The sequence below is a fragment of the Ornithodoros turicata genome, chromosome 3 (assembly GCF_037126465.1).
Source record: "Ornithodoros turicata isolate Travis chromosome 3, ASM3712646v1, whole genome shotgun sequence".
NCBI classification, from domain to species: Eukaryota; Metazoa; Arthropoda; class Arachnida; order Ixodida; family Argasidae; genus Ornithodoros; species Ornithodoros turicata.
In genome coordinates, this window is record NC_088203.1 from 29,322,168 (window position 1) to 29,344,702 (window position 22,535).

Here is a 22,535-nt window from a genome sequence, read left to right on the forward strand (position 1 = left end):
GGCTCTGGTATCAGGTGACCGAAGGGACCAGATATTCTGATTTGAACAACTTCGTAGCTTTTATACAGTCGCCGTCCGATTTTTCGGACTCGGCGGGGATCGTGCAAAAGTCCGAATAATCGATCAGTCCGAAAAAACGAATTTCGCTTCAAAATAAACTTTACTAAGCCCTAGTAGGCTGGAAAAATTTGTCGATGCTTTCCTAACGTGTTTCCAGCTCTGCCTGATAACATCAGCTTCTATTTCCGGAAGCGACATTTCGTCAATGTACACTATCAGAGGCACAGTCGTCATCAAGTCCGCAAGTGGGCTTCACCTAACGCATGCGTGCTTTAGGTGAAGCTCGCTTTACAGAGCTGTCGCGCGACTCGCGGGCAGACAGCACGTGCTGGGCTGTTGGCCAAAACCCAAGACGCAAAGGCGCTACGACAGACCTCTTCTACTCAGAGGAAGGGAAAGTCGACAATCATCACTGCCAATTTTTTTGCCTCATTAGTTGCCAATTTTAGTTGGTTGATTTCTTCTGATACGAATTTCAGATGATACCAATATTTTCCGTCACCCCAAGAGAGAAATTCGAGGGTTGGGCAAACAGAGTCCGAAATATCGAACGACGGAGCTGCACGGCATCCGAAATTTTGGACGTTCTTATACATCACCTCTATGGGACCCGCGGCCGTTCCGCAAAGGAGTCCGAATAATCGAGCATGTTCGAAAAATCGGTCGGCAACTGTAATTAAAAAGTTAATTATTGAAAGTTAATTAAGACATTGCCCTAGGAGTACGCTAATGCCCTCCTAAGGAGTGCACTTCAGCATATGCTATATTGCAATTGATTTCATCTCAGAAAAAGTGCTATACATTTAGTATACAGGGTGTCCCAGAAAACGTGTCATTGAATTATAATAAAAAAACTACACCACCTAGAGTCATGCGGTCAATGGCATTTGTTCTTACTGGGTTTTTGCCACTTCCTCATATGAATGTCGTGTAACGTAAGTTTAATTATGTAAATTTTTGCGAGCTTAAGTCGGAAATTTGCCAAGTAAAGGTCACTTTTTTACCCCACCAATGTGAAGAGCGTGTCTAATTTACTCAAATTAATGATAATTGACAGGGACATTCAGGAGCTATCCCATCGGAAAAAATAGCCGAACATCATGCTCTACGGAGGTCGCACAGAATAGCGCACGATGAATTTTTCAGCGCAATCTTTGTCAGTCCGACGAAAGAAGGTTGGAAACCCAGCCCTCCCCGACATCGCAGAAAGAGATAAAACAGGCACGGCTTATCACGTTCGACTTTCGCTGGGCTAATGCTTTCCCTCTCCCAATTTTAGGAACTGTTACTTTTTCTACTATCACTCTGTGGGCTGGCTTCGGAACCTCCTTTTTGTCGCACTGAGAGCGATTGCGCTCAAAAAGTCATCACGCGCTATTGTCCGGTGCTCCGAAAAGCATGATGTTCGGCTATTTTTTCCGATGGGATAGCTCCTGAATGTCCCTGTCAATTATCATTAATTTGAGTAAATTAGACACGCTCTTCACATTGGTGGGGCAAAAAAGTGACCTTTACTAGGCAAATTTCCGACTTGAGCTCGCAAATATTTACATAATTAAACTTGGAGTACATGACATTCACACGAGGAGATGGCAAAAACCCAGTAAGAACAAATGCAATTGACCGCATGACTCTAGGTGGTGTAGTTTTTTTATTATAATTCAATGACACGTTTTCTGGGACACCCTGTATACATACGTGCTATACATGTATATATTTTTTAAGTATGTTTGCATTTAGCTGGGACACCCTGTACATATGTACATATATATACATAAGCAGGAAAAATCAGAAGACGACAAAGAGCTTACAGGAAAACAGAAAGGGGAGTTTATTAACACATATAGGGTAGGGGTCGACGTTTCGGCAGTCAGCGCTGCCTTCGACGGGACTGAAGTCGACAGTGAATGTCATGTTTACAGAGAGGGAATTCCGGAATGGCTCTCAACATCCGTCTTCTGCTCTTGCAATGCATTACATCCGATTGCATGGAAACAATTCTACTAATCTGCATTATTGTCGGTCATGAGCGAGGAGTAAAGTGGCACTGTAGTTTCAGAATCGATGGCAACAGATGCAATAGTCCCTTTAGATTCTGTTCTTTCAGAGCCTGATTTGAGCATTTGTGTCTGGTTGAGTTTGTTGTGTCTTTGACCACCTCCTTCTTTCTTCTTCTCCATAAACACAGGCAAAGTGCCAGGACGAGCCAAGATGAAATACACCTGCAAACGAAATTCCACAACAAAAGGTCTCACCAATGGATCTTTGGAGCTATCAGACAGTGCTAGCTCAGACGTAAGTTCCCTTCCCTTGTTTTTGTTATACGGGAGACTTCCGTTAATACAACTCCCGATAATTCGTTTTTCCGTTTAATTCGATCGAATTCGAAGGTCCCGTCAAATGCCCATATGTCTCTACTGATAAAAAAGTTTTATTTCGAACGTAAAAGTAGTGCACATCGTATAATTCGATCGATGCGTCCGCAAGCCATAGTGTTTGTGGTTCTGCACACACACAAAACATAGAGCTTCGTGCATTGTGCAGAACCATCACGGATTCCGATGCACAATGTGTGCTTGGCGAGTTTCGATGACTTCGTGGAAGTGGACAACATTGTTGCCGGACATGTCCTGCCCGGGCAAGATAGTGGAAGCGCAACTGAAGACGATTTCACCAAAAGCATTCAGTGTGTGGGTGCATGTGCACGCACGCACACCACGAGCCCTCCGCGAAAGCGTCTTGAGTTTCGCTTCCGCCATCTTGCACGTGCAGGACACATCCGACAATGATGTTGTAGGGCGTGCGCGTGAGCTCTATGTGCAATGTTTCCAGATGCGCGTTTCAAGCGTGAGCGACAGCAGAGGAATGCACAAAGGTGACATTGAGCTCTATAGTTTTTCCGCCTATTCTTTAATTCAACCTTCGGATACAGTCGAGCCCATTTATAACTATGGTGCCGATGACGTGTAAATTCAATTGTTATATCGGAGTATTGTCATATGCGAGCTTCACGAAATTGTAACGTGATATCCTGTGAAAACCGAATATGAACGCGAAAAACAATAGTTCAGATGAACATACCTGTTTTATTTAAAAAACGAAAGTAATGAAGCTTGCTTTCGCTTGGGACTGCTGTTCGTGACAGCTTTCTCGAATTTGTCTAGAGACAAAAAGAAGTCTTCGTCGAGACCACAGGAAGCCACCAACTTTCGCAGGTCACAGATCGCTTCCATCGCGCGCTGCTCTGTGACGGGGTGACTGTCCTCACATTCGTCGTCACTCTCACTTGGGTCACTCAGTTCGGTTGGACCGTGGGTCGAACACACTTCCCGGACAAGGGAGGCGTCTGTCACTTCTTCGCGGGTCGGTTCAGAGCTGTCTGCGTCCAGGAAGTCCTGAACACCTGCGTTGTCCACTGGCGCAAGCCACTCCCACGCTGCTTCGACTTCTGCTCGGGAAGAAGCAATTGCGGTATCGTCTGCCAACAGTCTCGCGTTCTCATAAGGGACGAATACTCCGGCTTTTACAAAGCAGTTCCGTATTGTCTGACGGGTCACTTCGTACTACGCCGCGTACATCATCTGCACGGCCATGCGGAGGCCAATCTTCGTCAGTGGCGCGCTCGATGCTGACGGGTGGGGACTGAGGTCGCGAAGAACTCTTTCAATCACTCGGCGCTTGTAGCACACCTTGAAGTTGGCGATTATTTCCATGTCCAGGGGCTGAGTCTTACAGGTGCTGTTTGGGGGCAAAAAAAGCAGCTCCACGTTCGTCAGCCACGGATTGATGCGGTGCCCGCTGCAATTGTCCAGCAGTAGGAGGATCTTCCGTCCTTTCGCTGCCATTTGCTGGTCCAGTTCCACTAGCCACTCCGCATACAACACTTTCGTCATCCATGCTTTAGCATTCCCCCGGTACCGCACGGGTATGCTGTGCATGTTTCGGAAATCTCGTGGATTCGGCGCCTTGCCAATCACAAACAGCGTCACACGGTCACAACACAGTTGGTCATCATTACCGTCCATGTTGCAGCACAGCAAGACGGTCACCTGTGCTTTGCTCGTCTTGCTGCCGGCACACGCTTCGTTGTTCAGCGCATGAGTGTGTGACGGCAGGAGCTGGAAAAACAGAGCAGTTTCATCTGCGTTGAAGACATCATGTTCGTCATACAACGCGATTTTTGCACAATGCAAGTCCAGCATCTATCTGATCTATCTAAAAACTCGATCTTCGAGATTTTAGCGGATGCCGCCTCTTCCATGACTTTCTTGAACTTGATGCCGTGTCTTTCCTTGAAGCGATGCAGGCAGCCATTGCCAGGACTGAACTCCTCATGTCCCAACAAAAACGCCAGCTGCTTCGCCTTTGCGGTAAGAACGGCGCCACTTACGGGAATATTTCGTCCACGAACCTCCACAAACCATTTGTACAGAGCGTCCTCGACGTCCGGCAGTGCCGCTCCCCGCATTCGCTTTCGTTTTCCGGACGCACAATCTATTTTCGCGGAAGAATGAATCTTTTCCTCGTTTCTGATGATGGTTGCCTGTGCTAGACCATATTTTGCAACTAACGTCTTGACAGGAACCCCGGAACGATAGTCATCGAGGATGCTGAACTTTGTCTCGAGGCTGATTGCTTTCCTCTTCAGTGCATTCCTGGAAGAGTCGGACGCCATTGCTGCTGCGAAAGTGTGCTCACGATGGGCGATGTTGACCAACTGTCTCGAACTGTCGAAGTGGAGGGGGAAAAGGGGAGGAGAAAACAGCCTCTCCCGTCCCAGAGCATACGGCTATGTCCCGTGCTTCTTCGCTGCGCAGCCGCGTCCCGTGACTCACTAATCCTTCCGCTCTGCGTGACCTCGATCCAACGACCTTTGAAGAATTCTAAGGAAGCACACATGCGTTATTGGGTGAAAATAGGAGCCTTGTTCCAAAACGTTTTACATCTTTTGACTGCGCCACGGATAAAATCCCATTGTTGTACGTGAGCAATCCATTCCACTGACGATTGTAGAAACGAAGTTTTCTTTACACGTGTTTTAATGGGAGCGTTGACGGGAGCTGACAGTTCGATTGTACTATCAGAGTTTGTTATATTGAAGATTGTAATAAACGGGCTCGACTGTAATTCGATCAGATTTCGCGTTCCCGTCAGGGTCGAATTAACGGAAGTTTACTGTAGTCATGTTCAACTTAAGAAGGAAAAGAAATCTAGTTTGTTGGCTCTCAAAATATTACTGTATCTCAGATAGGATGACAGGAGGTCGTGCTCCCTCATGTGTCAGATAATGTAATCCATCGTACTCACTTTGCTTCTGTGTTGGCTGTTAAGACTGGTTGCATGACAGTACGCTGCGGAAGAAAGCCTGCACCCCTACTGATGGCGCATGCTGGCACTGCAGTATTTTTCCTGGTGCGCTGTTGTGTCTCCTCATCTCCAACGGCATGTGTAATTGACAGACTAGATTGTCACTGATGAGGAGATGGTTTCCATCCGCCGAGCAAGCGAGGAGGTTGAAGGTGGCTAGTTCCTGCATCCTCTCTCTCCCCCTTTTACTTTCATGGCTCATGGACCTACAGCATTGCCGTGGAGGCCAGTACAAAAGGTTGCTTAGCAGCTTGTAAAGGGATTATCCTTTGAGCATGCACAGTCATGGCCCATGTAATGTAAAGAGAAAGCACCCTGATTCCAACGACCCTCTTCTTTTCTCTCTCTCTCTGTCTCTACGCACGGTGCGCGTCAAGAGAAGTGAAGTGAATTTGTGAGCTTGCCAGTTATGCCAGTTTGAGTTTGCACCGACTTGATCAACGATTTGAAATGTCTCATAAGGAGAAAGAGAATCTCTCGTATTTCCTGTTAGTGCAAGCTGAGCTTTACAGCCATTCCAGTTTACATGTTCGTAATGCTGAAACAATGCTTAGAAATTCTACCTTCGCCTCCCATAATAATAATTCGCCGTTCTGCACGCCTCACGCGTTTTTGCTGCACGCCTCAGTCAGTTCCGAGCTTATGAAGTTTTCAGGAGGACCTCGATATTCCCGGTTACGGAATCCCCTATCTCAAAATTCACGGGGTGTAGGAAAAAATGGTCCCTGCTTGTGTGGGCGGAAAAAAATGGTCCAGCAAACTCCTGTGCTGCCAAAAATACAGGTGCGTAGTTGCAGAGAGCCGATGAAGCACATCACAGCTGACCGATTGTTATTGATTTGAAATTCGATTCAGTTGAGTCTCTTCCCAGTGATATGCTCCTTTCTCTGAAAGCACACTTCAGCTCCTGCACTTATTGCCAACTAGACTGGCAAATGGTTGAAATGATTCTCATTGCCCTCTCCCAGAGTAATTGAGTTGCTATCTGTAATCCTATACCCTACAGGTACTGCCTTTGTGGTAAGGGACTTGCCAATTTAGTTGTTGCTGCTTTGTTCTAGTAAACACAGTTGCTGGTGTGACGCTCCCCATGTGTGTTCTTTGTCCATATCTCTGTCCATATTTCTGTCACGTGGCCTCAGCATGTTAAAATGTTGTTCTTCTGGCTGCTTCAGATTCATACCAACAACTGAGCTTTCATTGTAACTTCCCCAATGACCACTGTAAAAAATATATTTATATACAGGGTGTCCACGCTAAGTGTGAACAGATTTTTTAAAAATATATCAATCACTTTTTCCGAGATGAAATCAATTGCGATATAGCATATGCTGAAGGGCACTCCCTAGGGTGGCATTAACAGACTCCTAAGGCAATGTCTTAATTAACTTTCAATAATTAACTTTTTAATTATAAAAGCTACGAAGTTGCTCCAATGAGAACATCTGATCTCTTCGGTCACCAGATACCAAAACTGTTTTCAGAACAAAAATCCGTTCGGTAGATCGTCCGCAAAAAGTTCGTGAAGGAACACCATTTTTTTTTTCTTTATTTGGTTTATTGCGCATCTTCAAAGAAGCGGCTTTCCTTTACCCCCAGTGTGAGAGAGTGAAAGAGCACAGTGCCGCCTCATGCGTCGAAGATTAGCTTTAACTTGCGGAAACAAAACAAAAACACAAATCTATCGGGTGACTATCGCGACTGCCCTTATCTTGGGCTGTATTTTCTGTTTTCTTTTAATCTTTTTTCCAGGACGCAAGAGGCAATAGTGTGCTCTTTCATCCTCTCGTATTGGGGGCGAAGGAAAGACGCGACTCTAGAGATGTGCAATGAATAAAATAAAGAAAAAAAAAGGCGTTCCTTCACAAATTTTTTTGCGGACGATCTGTGGAACGCATTTTTGTTCTGCAAACGGCTTTGGTATCTGGTAACCAAAGAGATCAGATGTTCTCATTGGAGCAACTTCGTAGCTTTTATAATTAAAATGTTAATTATTGAAAGTTAATTAAGACATTGCCTTAGGAGTCTGTTAATGCCCCCCTAGGGAGTGCCCTTCAGCATATGCTATATTGCAATTGATTTCATCTCGGAAAAAGTGATTGATATATTTTTAAAAAATCTGTTCACACTTAGCGTGGACACCCTGTATATATATTGCCAATATGGTCGGCTGTGTAATTGCTTTTTATAGTGTAACAAATTGCTCATTACCAGTTTTCTGAAACGGTATCTTTTTTCGATGCAGCACTATTCGGATGACAAGCCGCTGAGCTCCTTGCTGCCGCAGAAAGATCGTGACGAGTTGGTGAAGCAGAAGTTCAGAGACGAGATGGCGGAAACGTGCCACAATTTTGGTAGCTATGGAGCTGCAATGAGATGAGTTCAAACTTAACCTGATAACAATTTCTGTCATTCTCAGTATTGGCTCTAAAAGAGACTCGCATCTGCTGGGCTCTAGAGCTGAAGCAGATCATGGCTGACACCGAAGAAAAGAATGCTGCCGAGCTGTCGAGGGCTGTAGCAGAAACTAAAAGGAAGCAATGGGTATGATAAGAAGTTGCTTTCATGCATAAGTGCAAGAACGTGGCAATGTCAGGGGTACTTCGTCTACGTCGGTGTTGTTTGTGTATGTTAACAGAACAATGGTCCACATCATTTGGCAACCGCCAGCTCTGCATTAGAAGTGCTGATGTTGATGCAGTACACCACAGCCAGCTTTACAACACTTTATCCAGAGCTGTGCTTGAACAGTAGGCTCACTTAGCTTATTGTGTCCGGCATTTTCTTCTCTTTCTTCCATCGCCCTGGTTCCTACATATTTCCCTCGCAAATGCTTAGACGTTTCCGAATGTCTCTTCAGAAAAGCTTTGTCGCTTTTTCACTTTTGCACTGTGTTATGGTTTGTTAGTTCACTGTATTTGTACTTTGGTATAGCAGGTCACTTTATTACAAATTCCTTTATGGTTTTGAATTATTATTCTTTCGGGTAGTCAAACATGCGTATAGCCTGCCGAGTTGCGGAGTTATGAGTGCTTCGTGAAATAGCATCATTTTGCATCCCGCAGTCACACTTCCCATTTCAGCACCAAGGTGTTAGTATCATGTGTACAACTATGGACTGTCAAGTGATATTGTTGCCGTGTGCCTCTGACCATTGTGGCAGTACCAGTAAACATGTGAAGTCTATCCTTCATTTCATTAGGGTTCCTTTCCGGAAACGACCCTCCTTGACCTAACGACGTGTTAACTGGTGCAGAAGCAGAACTGTGGTTTTGAAACCATAACAGTTAACACTCATCGTAATAGAAAGCAGGAGTGGACACCAGAAAGTGTCAAAGATGAAGAGTGCCCTCCATTGTATTCGTTGGCCTTCCTTTCTATCCTATCATCTTTAACATTCAGGGGGCCCTATTCTCGTCGAAGTAATCGACCTCGATTATTCTGTGTCTCGCCTGTCATTGGTTGTTTCGTGAAGAAGGCGTGAAGAACTGAGGTGAATGTCACTCACCCTCAAACAATAGTCGAGCATTTGATCCTGCATTCTTCGTGCTTTATCTGCTTTATCACAAAGATTACAAGATCAAGAGCTCGACTATCAGTTCAGGGCGTTTGGCATTCATTTCTGCTCTTCACGCCTTCTTCACGTAACGACCAATGACAGGCGAGACACAAAGTAATCCAAGTCGATTACTTTGACGACAATAGGGCCCCAGGAGTCCTGAATCATATTCGTGAACCGATCAGTATTGTACAGTCCCTTTGTATTCTGCTGTGTGATACTTGTAGCCAATAATTGTGGAATAATGAAGTCCTCTCCATAAACTGGGTTTTATATCTGAGGTAAAATGGCGGCTGAGAATTGCGAGGCCCTTGAAAGACTCTCGAATTTTTGTAGCAAAATTGATTGGGAACCATGTACATGAAAAGTATCTTCCCTTTCAGTGTGCCAACTGCTGGAAAGAGGCAGTGTTCTACTGTTGCTGGAACACAAGTTACTGTGACTACCCGTGTCAGCAGGCACACTGGCCGAAGCACATGGCCACGTGCACTCAGGCTGCGGCACAGGCACAGCCAGCGACGGGGGTTGCAGCTGTCGTCAGCAACACTTCACTGACGGAACTGTCACTGGCTCCAGCAGGCGAAAAAGCAACAACTGTTATCTTACCACACACCTACCAGGCCTCGTCTACAACACCCGTAAGTCACCGAGTAACCGCCGTGTTCTAGTTCTTCCACCTTCAGCGATCCCTAGGGCCCAGTGACTGTCTACGGTTCCCCTTCTTTCCACCATATTCTCACTCTGCCCCAGGGGAACCCCTGCACTCTCTTTGATTCTCGAAGCACTCTCTGTCGCAGCACTTTGCCTTGCTGTAAGGCAAGCAAGCAAGGTGTAAGGCAAAGAGTAATCTGAAAAGAGGCTGCACAGCATTCGTCTTCTCTGGGTGCGTTGCAGCATAGTGGGTTGCAGTGATCATGCTGCCTCACCTCAGGGGTTTCAGGCTCTGCTGAGGAAGTTACCTGTAAACATGAAAGAAGATGAGTGAAGAGAAATGAACGTGTTCCCCTCACTTTGAGAAGTGATGGATCACCTTCTAGAGCTCTCGAGTGTCCCAAGTGAGCTTGGAAGAAGGTGAACAACTGAGGTGACGTTGTCATTGAGTGTATGGCACCCTCACTTTGCAGGGAGGGGGTTCTTTCCCAGTGTACGTAATGAGAAGAGGGAAAAGGGGGAACCTAATGGCTTCACGTCCCCCTCTAGGTCTGCAGGTTGAGAGGAGGCAGTCAGTTTGCAGGTCGGAGACACTAGCATGCTTGAAGCAGTAACGGAGGGCCCCTTGAAGCGGAATGAGGATATGGTGATAAAGCTGCTTCTGTCAACCGTGTTCATCGCAACGCTTAACGAAACACGATATTGTTGCTTCATACTTTCTTGAGTGAAAGATGACCCTGAACGTGAGACAAGGACCCAGTGCTCTGCTGCAGATTTGGACAAGGAACATGCGTGGTATCTGGCTTTTTCAGGTACTACCTAATCCCGTCAGATGTCCACCCCAAATTGCATTTTGGCTTTACGAGTCGCAACAAATTCTACTTTGTCTTGTTTCCTGTTGTTGTATACTTGATAACGATGCATTATGTACACCGTACATAATGCATTCATTCACGCGTATGTATTGTACAAATGGCGTTCAAGGTTGACCGAAATTTTTGTTTGAGAAAAATTCGTGAGTAAATGTAATTGAATAAAACTTCCGGAGGATGAGGTGCGATCCTTCTCAGGTCAGTGCAGCTGCTACAGCTACCATGGCGGTGGGCAGTGTGTGTCTAGCTGTGGAACCGTGATGCACAATGAAGTTCCTTGTGAAGGAAGACAGCAAACCAGCTGAGATTTTGCAGAAGTTACAGGCACTGGAGGGGGAACAAACAAAGTCAGGGTGAAGCGTGTACGAATAGTGCAGACAGTTTGGCGAAGGACCGGATATGGCGACAAATTAACCACATGTACACGTTCGTCCGACTGCACAACTGCCGACTACGTCAGCGAACGTCGCGGAAGTTGAGCAAGTGATCCTTGAGGACCATTGAGCAACAGTTTGTGGCATTGCAAACCCACGTAATATTAGTGTCCGCAGTATGGAGACGATCATTCACGAGCACTTACTGTTTTGCAAAGTTTGTGTAAATGGGTTCCCTGACACCACGGTTGTGGCCAAAAGGGGGAGCGCACATGGCAGTCTCGGAGCAGCTGCAGAACCGGTTTCGATCTGACGGCTGGTCCATTCCATGCCAAGGGATCACAATATACTGTTTAACCATCGCCGATATTTTTTTTTAAATACTGTTCATGGCTTTGAGGAAAGGATAGTTTTAAAGGTCTCTGTTCATAGTGCATTTTCTTCAATGTTTTGAAGGTACTCAAAACGTCCTTACCGTACATGTCTGTGATTAATTCGTTCGTGCTTATTTCTATCATCCTTCAAATGTGATTTTTATGTCATTGGAAGATGCAGCGCTGTACCCTGTACGCCTCATACAAAATAGGTGTCCCTCTTACTCTCTGATATGATACGTAAAGGATATGATTTTCACTGTTCATAATTTTTTCACCGCCTTTATTTTAGGATTTAGTGGTAAAATAAGCACAATCTCATGTTGTATGGTGTTCCAGTTGTACACAAAAAAATTAAAAAGTTTCCCTCTGAGCAGTACTTCTCGCGGTAGTGATGCTTGAAAACGAAAGTTTCCAAAATTTAGCAATTTTCAAAACCGGGTTTTCGGAATGTGGTGGTCCATATAAAAATACCACCACTGTACATGTGGCGGCCCGTTGATGACGATGAAGACGTGCCTCTGCTGCCGCGTGCCACTGCACCAGCCAGCCAATTCTACCGGCACTGTCCCCATGTGAGGCCGCGCACATCTGCCCGCTGAGACATTCCATCACCACCGGTCAGGACTCGCGGGGAGGAAGACCATCTCCTCCACATATGGTTTGATTGTAGAATGCTTCCACTATGTGATCCTAAGAAACTAGAAAACTAGTATTTAACATGCGCGAGAAAATATGTTTTTCTCCAAGGTGCATTTCTTGACAGACTGGTGTGTTGCCCAGTACAAAAGTAGGAAAAGCTTCCATGATTTGTGCCAGCACAAGGATGACTTAGGTATTGACGCCTGTTGAAACATTCTTGCAACATCTCATGGCAAAGGACCGCGTGGGGAACCAGCGGGACGGTTGAACAGCTCGCAGCAAAGACAAGCGTACAGTGGATCGTGGAGGGCCAAAATCCAGACACCAAGAATCCTCTATATGTGGTCGAGAGAAAGCCTTAAAGTAGCACAGAACTCATTTTTAACACCCTGTTTTCTTCCTATAAAACTGTTAAGTAGGCCAGTAAGATGCACCACGCGAAGTAATTCACACCACAGAGTCATAATTATCGCAGAAATTGAATTTGAAATATGCCGCAAAAAGCGGCCATGCGCAACGGTGGTGAAGAGCAGTACCAGCCTGTGATCTTCCTGGAACCTCGTGCTCACGCTATAAGGAGAACGCTCGCTGATTGGTCTAGAGAAATGTGTGCAATTAAGGTATTAAGGTATTAATGTGGAATTAAGGTATTCTTTACGTGTCAACATGGGTCCCTAAAAAAAATATCTTGCGCAAGTTGAGTAGTACTTTCTAATTTCTTGGGAGCACAGAGTGGAAGCATTCTGCAGTCGAATCTCACAATGGTACTATTTTGAAATGGACCACCACTTTCCGAAAATGCAGTTCGAAAATTGCCAAATTTGCAAGGCGTTCATTTTCAAGTGTCGCCACGAGAGCTACTGCTCAGAGACAAAGGAAACTTTTCTGTGAACACCTGGAACCCCACACAGCACGATACTGTGTTTATTATACCGGTGAATTCTAAAATGAAGGCAGTAAAATATTGCAAACATGGTGCAAATCACATCCTTTTCGAGTCCTATTAGAGAGTGAGGGGTTAACCTATTTTGCATGAGGTGTGGAAGGTAGAGTGTCGCATCTTCTAGTGACATAAAATTTGCAATTGGGAGGTTATACAACTAAACACGAACCAATTACTTGCAAACATGCAAGGTACATGAGACAATTGATGTTCTTAGGCTGGAACATATATAGAAAGGACAATTACATACAAAGCCTCAAACCTGAGAAATTAATGATGAAAGATGGAAGTCACTGAAAAGGTTAGCCAGCTGTAGGACCTACCAATTGAGCTAAGCTAACACACCTCCCCAGCGACTTCCAAGGGCGCGTCATCTGAAGGGACAAACCAGCCACTCTCTCTCACTCATCCCCCTTTCACTCTTACATTTTTGCTCACTCATACACACATTCATACGACAGGATCGACGTAAGCCGCGTAGTTGAACATGAGACAATTGATGTTTTGAGGCTGGAACACATATAGAAAGGACAATTACATACAAAACTTCAAACTACCAATTGAGCTAAGCTAACACACCTCTCCACATACAGTGACTTCCTCTCCAGTGACTTCCAAGGGTGGTAAGCCCTGGACCAATAACCCAGAAGCTGTGGGTTTGAGTCCTACAGCTGGCTAACCTTTTCAGTGACTTCTATCTTTCATCATGTAAGGTGCACTCTTCTCCCTCGGCGCAACGAGCACTTTCAAACATTGAAGAAAAGATATTTTGAACAGAGACCTTCGAAACTACTCTTCCCTCGGAATCCTCTACCTGCACAATTTTAAAAGAATATATTGGTGATGGTTGAGGGGAATGTTTGGATCCATATGGTGTGGAGTGGCCCGGGTATGAATTCTTGCAATGAGTCATCGCATGCAATGAAACCTGAACGCATCATTTCACCCCAAGGACAAAAGAAGCAGTCGCCATCTGGAAATTGCATGGGAACTGCCTTATGGGACATGCAGGGTGTCATGCATGCGAACTTCTTGGTGCAATGGGTCACAATGGACCATTTGTGTGAGACGTGGCGCCCTCTCGAATGTTGTCTGCTACTGGCTGAAAACAAATGCACATGAGTGGGCGCCGCGGTTTCGTTTCCGTGTCTTTCGTTCCAGCGCGTGTTCACTCTTTGAGTATCCATTTTAGGTTTCGGGCCTTGTTTCTGCTGCTTCTCTCTGTACGAAGTTTGAGTGTCCGTTTGATGTACGTGACACGACCCTGGAGCCCACTGTGCCATTCCATGCGAATTTTCCATTGTAGTATTTAAAGAAATAAAAGTCTCGGTCAACTTTGATTGAGCCTTGTAGATACGTGTGCAGTCAAACAGGGACGATCCTTTAAAGGGACGATCCCATCCCGAGAACTCATCTATGAACCTCATAACACTATGTTCTGCATCGGCCAACAATCTACAGGACTTTTTGTGTTTTTTGTCGTCTGAAAAGTGCTTAGATATTAAATACATGAATCTGAAAGACCAGAAGATTTTTCCGTAGACGTGTGAGAGCGCTGCACTCAGAGAAGGAAATGTTAGCATGTCCAGATGCCCCATAATTCTATGAGATGCCTGCACGACTGCGGCATTCCTTTTCTCAGGGTCACGCCCTCATTTGTGCTTAGTAAGTGGTGAGAGTTCTTAGAGAGTGTTGCAAGAAATGGAGGGGAGGGACATTAACGTATCTCTACCGACGTGTGTGTAAAGTTAAAGAGCAAGGATTCTCTCTGTAGAGGTGCACAGGTAAAAAAGTTAGGGGGTGTCACCAAATATTTGGGGCTGGTGGGAGGGGGTGCCAAACATGTGGCTGCTCAACAAAAGTGGAGAGTAACTAGCAACTAGTTGTCGTACGTGGGAGAGGATCTTCGCTTTCAGCTGCAATATGTGAGCGATCCGTATGGAAGACCAGGTTCATGTGGTTCATTCAGGCCAGGTCTATGTGGTTTGAAAGCATCGTGCATTCCTGAGGAAGGAATGAACGTGCTAGAGTTTTCTTTTGGGGATTGTTGTTCGAGAACGTCAACATTATCATTGTGGATGCTCTTCTGCAAATGTGGTTGCAGGTGGCCCTTTTCCAAGATACCTTACACAACGGTACCATAACTCATCAGCATAGTCATAATTGAATGGCTCTCTACAATAATTATGTAAGTGAAAATTTGTACTTTGGAGAAATAGGGAAAACGGGAAGTAATGAAAACTTTTTGAACCTGGAAGTCACCCATTTTTAAATGCAGCAGAGCATGTGTCTCTGAACACACGTAATGTGTAAGCTTCTCTTGAAAGAGATGCAAATTAGTGTACACTGTTATTGCAGAGAGGCTTTCAATTGGTCTTGAACTAATTAAGGAGCCATTACAGGTTATAAATTAATGAAGGTTTGTTGAGCAAATTACTGTGAAAACATTGATTTTTCTTTACGATATTGCAGCTCGAAACACAGATTTCGAAGTCTCCCCAGCAGCCTTCAATCCTGCGGACAACGCTCTCCACTAAAACTGTGCAAGCAAACAAAACACAGTTGACAGCAGCTTTGCCACCTGGATTGACCCTGACACCACTCAATCCGTCACACTCGTAGCGACGTCATATTGGATCACAGCCAGGTTGTGGTGAAATCAGTGATACAATGAATAGTGCTCATAAAGGATACATGTGACATGATCATCGTGAAACACTTGGGGGGTACGTGTACAAACTTTGTGAACTAATGTTTTAGGGAGGATTGGTACCACACTATTGTGCATTTGTATATGACCATTTGTGATGGAATAACTATTGTTTTCTTGGAGTGTACTGTATTCGCTGCAGAAATGATTTTAGTCTACCCCTGTGTGCATACAATGCATGTAAATGTAAATAGTGTACATGTCAATTTGTTAAGGTAAGTCCTAATGTTTCTGTGCATTCTTTCGGTTCGATGTTACTAGTTCTATATCAGTGCAGGAACGAACCTGCAGAATTATGAATTGTGACTGAGTTGTGACGTATGAAAGAATGCTGAAAATGAAGCTCAATGGAGTTCAGGAATATGCCAGACTTTGTGTCTCCAGGTGGACGAGAAAGGCATTTTAGGGTGTGTTGAACTGTCTTTGCGTCCTGAATGTGTACAGAGAAAATAAAATGAGGAAATGTAGGAGTTCTGTCCTGTGTACAAATATGCTTGCAGACGGACAGCATGCACCCAAACCACGTTTGTGACCTATCAGGCTTTGTCTGCAGAAGGGGATTCAAACAGGCTCTTGTCTGACAAATGGTTCTAAGTGGGTTATACAGGGTGCCTTTTTTTGCTTTTTTTACACAGATTTTTCATTAAAAAACTAAGGGCGTTAATTAACTTTTTAATTATAAAAGCTACGAAGTTGTCCCAGTGAGAACATCTGGGTAATTTCATTTATAATCGACCAAGGGGCGCCGGTGACATTTTTATTTTCTTAAAGAAAAAATATATGTTATGCCTAATCCAAAAAGAAACAAAACAAGCCTAGTCGCAGGTCTCTGCGATATTTCGTTCTCGGTCGGCGAGGCTCCAAGTAAATGAGCGTGATTTGGGCAGTTCCAGCTTTTCCAAATTTAGCGCGCTGGATCCTCCGAACGGAACTCAGGAAAATTCGATACCGCCCTGGAAGCGACTTCTATCGAGTAGCGCAGAGGACACGCCAGACTCTCACTGGCTTCATAACTAAGGACACTATACCGCCGGAAGCCCCCTGGTCTCTCCCGGTACCGCCCACGTTTGTACGCCTCCCAAACCTTCTGCAAAGAAGAGATCAGGTCCCCCCTCAAGTCCTCCGAGCCCATTTTCATGCTCTGGTAGACGAGAAGTTTTCTACGTTTACGGCAGCATATACTGATGGCGCATCCCGAAACAACAAGTCCGCCTCAGCCTTCGTCATTCCATCCGAAGGCGTCGTGCACGGAAGACGCCTTTCACATCCAACCTCCTCCACAGCTGCGGAACTCTATGCCATCCTTTTCTTTCTACAACACATCGCTGATTTTCCACCCCGGGAATGGGCAGTCTTTACAGACTCCAAATCTGCACTTCAAGCAATTGAAACTTCCGGCATACGAGGCCCATCCGCACCCCTAGTCACCGACGTGTTAATGGCTTACCACACTATCTACGCCGCAGGCCACAGGCTCGTTCTCCAGTGGGTTCCAGCCCATTGTGGTGTCGTGGGGAACGAGCAGGCCGACAGCGCCGCAGAAGCAGCACTCTCGTCTCGGAACCGGACCCGTATTGTTCTGCTCAGAGGAGACCGCCGTTCAATTCTGCGACGTCTAGTGACACCCCTGGCTTCCCGCCAACGGACAACCGACATTCTTCCCCCCTCTATGTTGAACAGAGTTGATCCCATGCTCGCTTTCCGCATGCCACGAAACACATCTCGTCAGGATGCTGCATTAATCCACCGCATGCGCCTCGATGTGGCCTTTACAGCTCAGTGGCGTTACCGCTTGAGACAAATTGATTCTCCCACCTGTTGCCACTGTGGTGCTCTTGAGGATCTGGAGCACATTCTTCTTCATTGCCCTCACTACGAACCTTCCCGAATCACACTCTCCGAGTCTCTTCGTCAGCTGGACTCTCGCCCTTTCTCCCTACCGAAATTGCTTGGTCCCTGGCCCAATCCAGCCCAGCAACGCTCTGCGCTCAAAGCTCTTCTGACATTTCTGGACACCATCGGACTTCGATCGTTATTGTAAAGGGGCTCGTTATTTTATTCCCCCCATTCCACCAAGCACTGGGGTAGAGTATCGCCTGTTGCGATGAAACTCCCCACTCTCCAAGGCCGAAAATAAAGTTGTTGTTGTTGTCCTCCGAACGGCTGCTTTCTTCTGAAAGCAATTTTTTTCACTGGCAGAATGGGTGGTGAGGATTTGCTTAAGACAATTAAATTCGGTGGCAAATCCTGAAAACATTTCGAAAAAAAATCGCGAAAACGCCTCCGAGGACGTCCGTAGCGCAACTTTGCCAATTTCTTACGTGATCCCGTAATTTCCGAATATGACGAAACTTATATGAGATGAAAGGGCTTTTTTTACTCTTTCGTTTAGTATATAGCGTGTTATCATACCTTCAGACATCCGTCCACAGTGACGCAGTAATCGCGAAAGGGTGCCAGAAAATAGCTGTTTTCAGGACCGTTTTTCTCAAAAAGGCCATCTTCAATCTTATTTATATTTTGTGGAGACATGCCTTGGACATCGCTCTTTGATATTATAAAATAAAATTTCTGCTTATTTTATTTCTTCAGGGCGCGCAAATTATTTTCCCGCGCCTTGGTCGCGTATAGATTCTGAGTCAGAGAATGGCGTTTTTTACCCCTTTACCTTCTGGTGAAGGCTACGTCATTAGAGGCTCACAAAACCAAGACGAACCTCGACTATTATGACTGTAACTGAAGCAAAGGTACACTTTGTAGCCCACCCACCTCTCCCCATAGGGTTAATCCTTTGGAGATAAGCCACTTCAAGGTGAAGCTGTACGTGAGAACAGGAAGTCTCGCATGGAAGTCTCTTCACAAGTGCTTCGCGGCGTCCATTTGTTTCCGAGCTCGGTGCTTTGTGTAAGCAAGTCTGGAAAGCCTTATCGGCTACTTTGCTTTCTGGTTCGAAATAAGCGCAGTGTTGAAGCATTCAAAAGTAAGAATACCAAGGGCACGGCTTTTGCAGACACACAAAAGCACCTAATTCCGTTTGGTCTTCACGGGTTGTGGGTGCACGGCAGATTATTTATTTCTCAACTGTCCATTTCGTAACGATGTCCTTCACCGAAGAAACCACAGTCTTTTCGTGGGAACAGCGAGTCAAACGGTTTTGGTGACTTCAGCTGTCCACACTCATTGCTCTCCACACTCGGTGTTTTGCACGCTTGTATCGCAGTTACGTGTTTAGTTCCTTCGGCTGCCGGCATATAGCATGCTCTTCTAGCACGTCAAGGGCAACGAGTCTCTTCAGCAAGAAGCGGTTGTTCTGCCCGGATTACAGTGTGCGACACACGAAGAAGATACTGTGGAATAAGAACTTCAGGGCTGTGTCACTGATCGGTGCGACTTTGTTAAAGACTGTTTTGCCTGCGTCTCAAGCCGACCGTGTTGATGATACGGATGAAATATGTGTGAACTGCTATAACGCATTCCGATTGCAGCTCGGTGAGTCTGGACCCTCAAGCCAACAAGATCCTTCACCTCCTAGCTCCGAAGATTCAGAATTTTGTGATCCGACTGAAATCGTGCAAAATGTGAACAAGATAATTCGTGAAGACGACACTGGGGCCAGCCCATTAAAGCCGCCGACGGAAGTTAGACACGCCGTGCCGTACGTAAAACGAAAGCAGAAAGAAATTGCAAGTGCCGTGTCAAAGTCATCTCGTCGCCAGCTGAGTAGCGCTTACGGTGTGGACATCCCTGTGGAGGAAGAAAGTGTGGAAAAGAGGCAGCGCGACGAATTGCTTGAAAACTTGCGGAAGGCGTATGTTGCAAGCAACACCATGCAGGAAAGATGTCGACTCTTGACTGTACTCCCCTTGTCATTCACCCAGGCTGAAATACATCAAGCTATTCCCGAAGCTACAACCTACATGATCAAGAAGAGCCAAAGGCTCCGGGAAAACGGCGGAGTATGGGCAACGCCTGATCAATACTCTGGCAGAATGTTATCGACCCCGAGATTGTGAAGTTGGCCCTCGAGTATTACCTGAACGATGAATTGGACTCTACAATTCAGAGCCCAAGGCCTCGAGATGTTGTGAAAATTCGGGGAGCAGATGCCGATAACTTAGTGGCAAAGCGCTATATGTCACGAACAATTCGGGAGACATACCACAAGTTTCGGGAGGCGCATCCCGAAGTCAAAATGAGCCTGACTAAGTTCTATTCCCTTCGTCCGTCACATGTCTCTATGAGCCCCTATAGGGAAGAGTGCGTTTGCACTTACTGTGCCAACTACGACTTATGTCTGAATGCACTGAATCTTGTCTCGGACAAGTGTTTTACGCTTGAGGACCTCAAATCATTGTGCTTGTGCCCAACGCAAACAAGAGAGTGCAAACTGGGTAGGTGCACATCGTGTCCAGGTGAGAGTGCATTGACGGCGGAATCTTTGGAGATGTGCGCCGATGCCGAGGAGGTCGAGGTCGTCATATGGGAATCAAGCACACTTCAGAAGTTAGTCCTCAACACTGATCAATTTATCCATCTTCTGAGAAAGTGTCTAGCCCGCTACGTAACTCATGACTACGTGCGCAACATTCAACGGAATGCGATACGTAGTGAGAAGACATTCTCAGATACTAAAAGGGCTGTCCTCCACTTTGACTATGCGGAAAATTGGACGGTCGTTCTTCCTTCTGCAATACAGGGTTACCATTGGAAGAAAGACCAAATAACAGTATTCACTTGCGTGGTGAACCATTTGTCCGGTTCCCGATGCTACGCCGTTGTGTCGGACGACATGCGTCATGACACGGCGCTAACGCTTCTGGCCATCAGAACTATTGATGAACACATGGATGAAGTCGGTCCTTTGTACGGTGTATGTACGTATGTGTCAGATGGGGCTGCAGCACACTTTAAAAACAGATACCAGTTTCACGAGCTGCAGAGAAGCCCCCATGTCATCAAATGGCTGTTCAGCGCGCCTGGCCACGGGAAGAATGCCTGCGACGGGGTCGGCGGAGTGGTCAAGCATCATGCTTCTCTGCACAATCTCCGTTCGCCCCCAGGAGAAGCCATTCAGACTGCAGAAGATCTTGTGCGAAAACTAACGCCCAGGTTACCGAACGTTAAGCTGCTGCATGTGCCACGTGAGGATGCCGAAGCGTTCAGAGAAGCGAAAAAGGAGAGCGAGTGCTCCGCTGTGCGTCCTGTTCCCAGACTGCGATCTTCATACACCTGGGCAAGAGTTGGTGGTGTCGTGCATTGCGAACAGCTCTAATTGCGGCAGTCTTTTGGGACAGATTCAATAAAAAAAAAACATTCAGTGCCGCCTAGGACTGGTGTTTATTGTAAGCGGTTGGTGCTGGGGCTTCCACTGTAAGAGTGCAACAATAAATATATGTTTCCAGTTACTATCCTTGATCGATCCTTGGGTGCACGTTAACCAATCTTATCAGCCCGTAATGTCATACCATTCAGCAAGAAGAAGAAGAAAAGAGCACCATTGTGAATACCATTCTCCGGCACTTAGAATTAAAAGCGACCAGGGTGCGGAAAAATAATTTGCGCGCCCTGAAGAAATAAAATAAGCAGAAATTTTATATTATAATATCAAAGAGCGATGTCCAAGGCATGTCTCCACAAAATATAAATAAAATTGAAGATGGCCTTTTTGAGAAAAACGGTCCTGAAAACAGCTATTTTCTGGCACCCTTTCGCGATTACTGCGTCACTGTGGACGCATGTCTGAAGGTATGATAACGCGCTATATACTAAACGAAAGAGTGAAAAAAGCCCTTTCTTCTCATATAAGTTTCGTCATATTCGGAAATTACGGGATCACGTAAGAAATTGGCAAAGTTGCGCTACGGACGTCCTCGGAGGCGTTTTCGCGAGTTTTTTTCGAAATGTTTTCAGGGTTTGCCACCGAATTTAACTGTCTTAAGCAAATCTTCACCACCCATTCTGCCAGTGAAAAAAATTGCTTTCAGAAGAAAGCAGCCGTTCGGAGGATCCAGCGCGCTAAATTTGGAAAAGCTGGAACTGCCCAAATCGCGCTGATTTACTTGGAGCCTCGCCGACCGAGAACGAAATATCGCATAGACCTGCGACTAGGCTTGTTTTGTTTCTTTTTGGATTAGGCATAACATATATTTTTTCTTTAAGAAAATAAAAATGTCACCGGCGCCCCTTGGTCGATTATAAATGAAACTACCCATCTGTTCCTTTCGGTCACCAGATGTCGTAGCCGTTTTCAGAACAAAAATCCGTTCGGTAGAAAATTCGTGAAGAAACACTTTTTTTTTCTTCTTCTTCATTGCGCTTCTTCCGGACACGCGTCTTTCCTGCACCCCCAATGTGAGAGTTGCGTTTTTTATGTGGGCCCGGGCCGGGTCTGGGCTTGACAACGACAGCCATGGTGGGGTGTAAGTACTGTAAAGCTGTAGACAAGCATGATATGCCGGTGATGTGACTAGAGACTTTGTTGCTTCTAAATACCATGTGCGGAACCGTACGACCGAAAACGCGCTATAAATATTGCCATGAAAGATGCGGCGTAGCAGAGCCGTTTCGGCGTAGTGGAGCGGTGCGACGCCTGGTGTCAAACAACCCCCTGTACAGCGTGCAACACTGAAAATTGGTATTACACACTATTACACCGGAACTTCGTTATTTTAGTAACCATATTATTAGTTTTCCTGTTTACCTATGCATTCCGAAACCCTTGTTAGCAGTGTTTTTTGCGAAGTAACCCAGCGCTCGCCGTTGTTCGATGGAGGCTCTCCCTACTTCTGTGCTGCGCCTGCGCGCTCCTTCTGTTCGCGGCCTCTTTCGAACGAACAAACTCTCTCTGTGAAACTCTGTGAACTAACAACTCCCGACGCTCTCTGGCTCCTTGAACGTCTGACACATTTTTTTTCAACGGCTCAGCATTTCATTTCAGTTCGCTTATCCGTTTATCCTGAGGAGATGTGGATCGTTGTGTGGAT

The 22,535-nt window shown here is 45.8% G+C and overlaps 1 protein-coding gene across 5 annotated transcripts in view; it reads left to right on the forward strand.

The window, feature by feature from the left end:
- LOC135388355 (MYND-type zinc finger-containing chromatin reader ZMYND8-like) overlaps positions 1 to 16,019 on the forward strand; it is a 70,826-nt gene extending 54,807 nt beyond the window's left edge. For 4 of the 5 annotated variants that reach the window (XM_064617857.1, XM_064617855.1, XM_064617856.1 and 1 more), the window contains 5 exons: positions 2,249 to 2,355; positions 7,673 to 7,781; positions 7,847 to 7,971; positions 9,370 to 9,624; positions 15,315 to 16,019. In XM_064617857.1, coding sequence (XP_064473927.1) covers positions 2,249 to 2,355; positions 7,673 to 7,781; positions 7,847 to 7,971; positions 9,370 to 9,624; positions 15,315 to 15,464 — 746 coding nt within the window. In that variant the 3' untranslated portion in view covers positions 15,465 to 16,019. Of the gene's footprint in view, positions 1 to 2,248; positions 2,356 to 7,672; positions 7,782 to 7,846; positions 7,972 to 9,369; positions 9,625 to 14,946; positions 15,031 to 15,314 lie in introns of all 5 variants that reach the window. The other variant, XM_064617858.1, reaches the window with a different exon arrangement.
- The last annotated feature ends 6,516 nt before the right edge of the window (positions 16,020 to 22,535 follow it).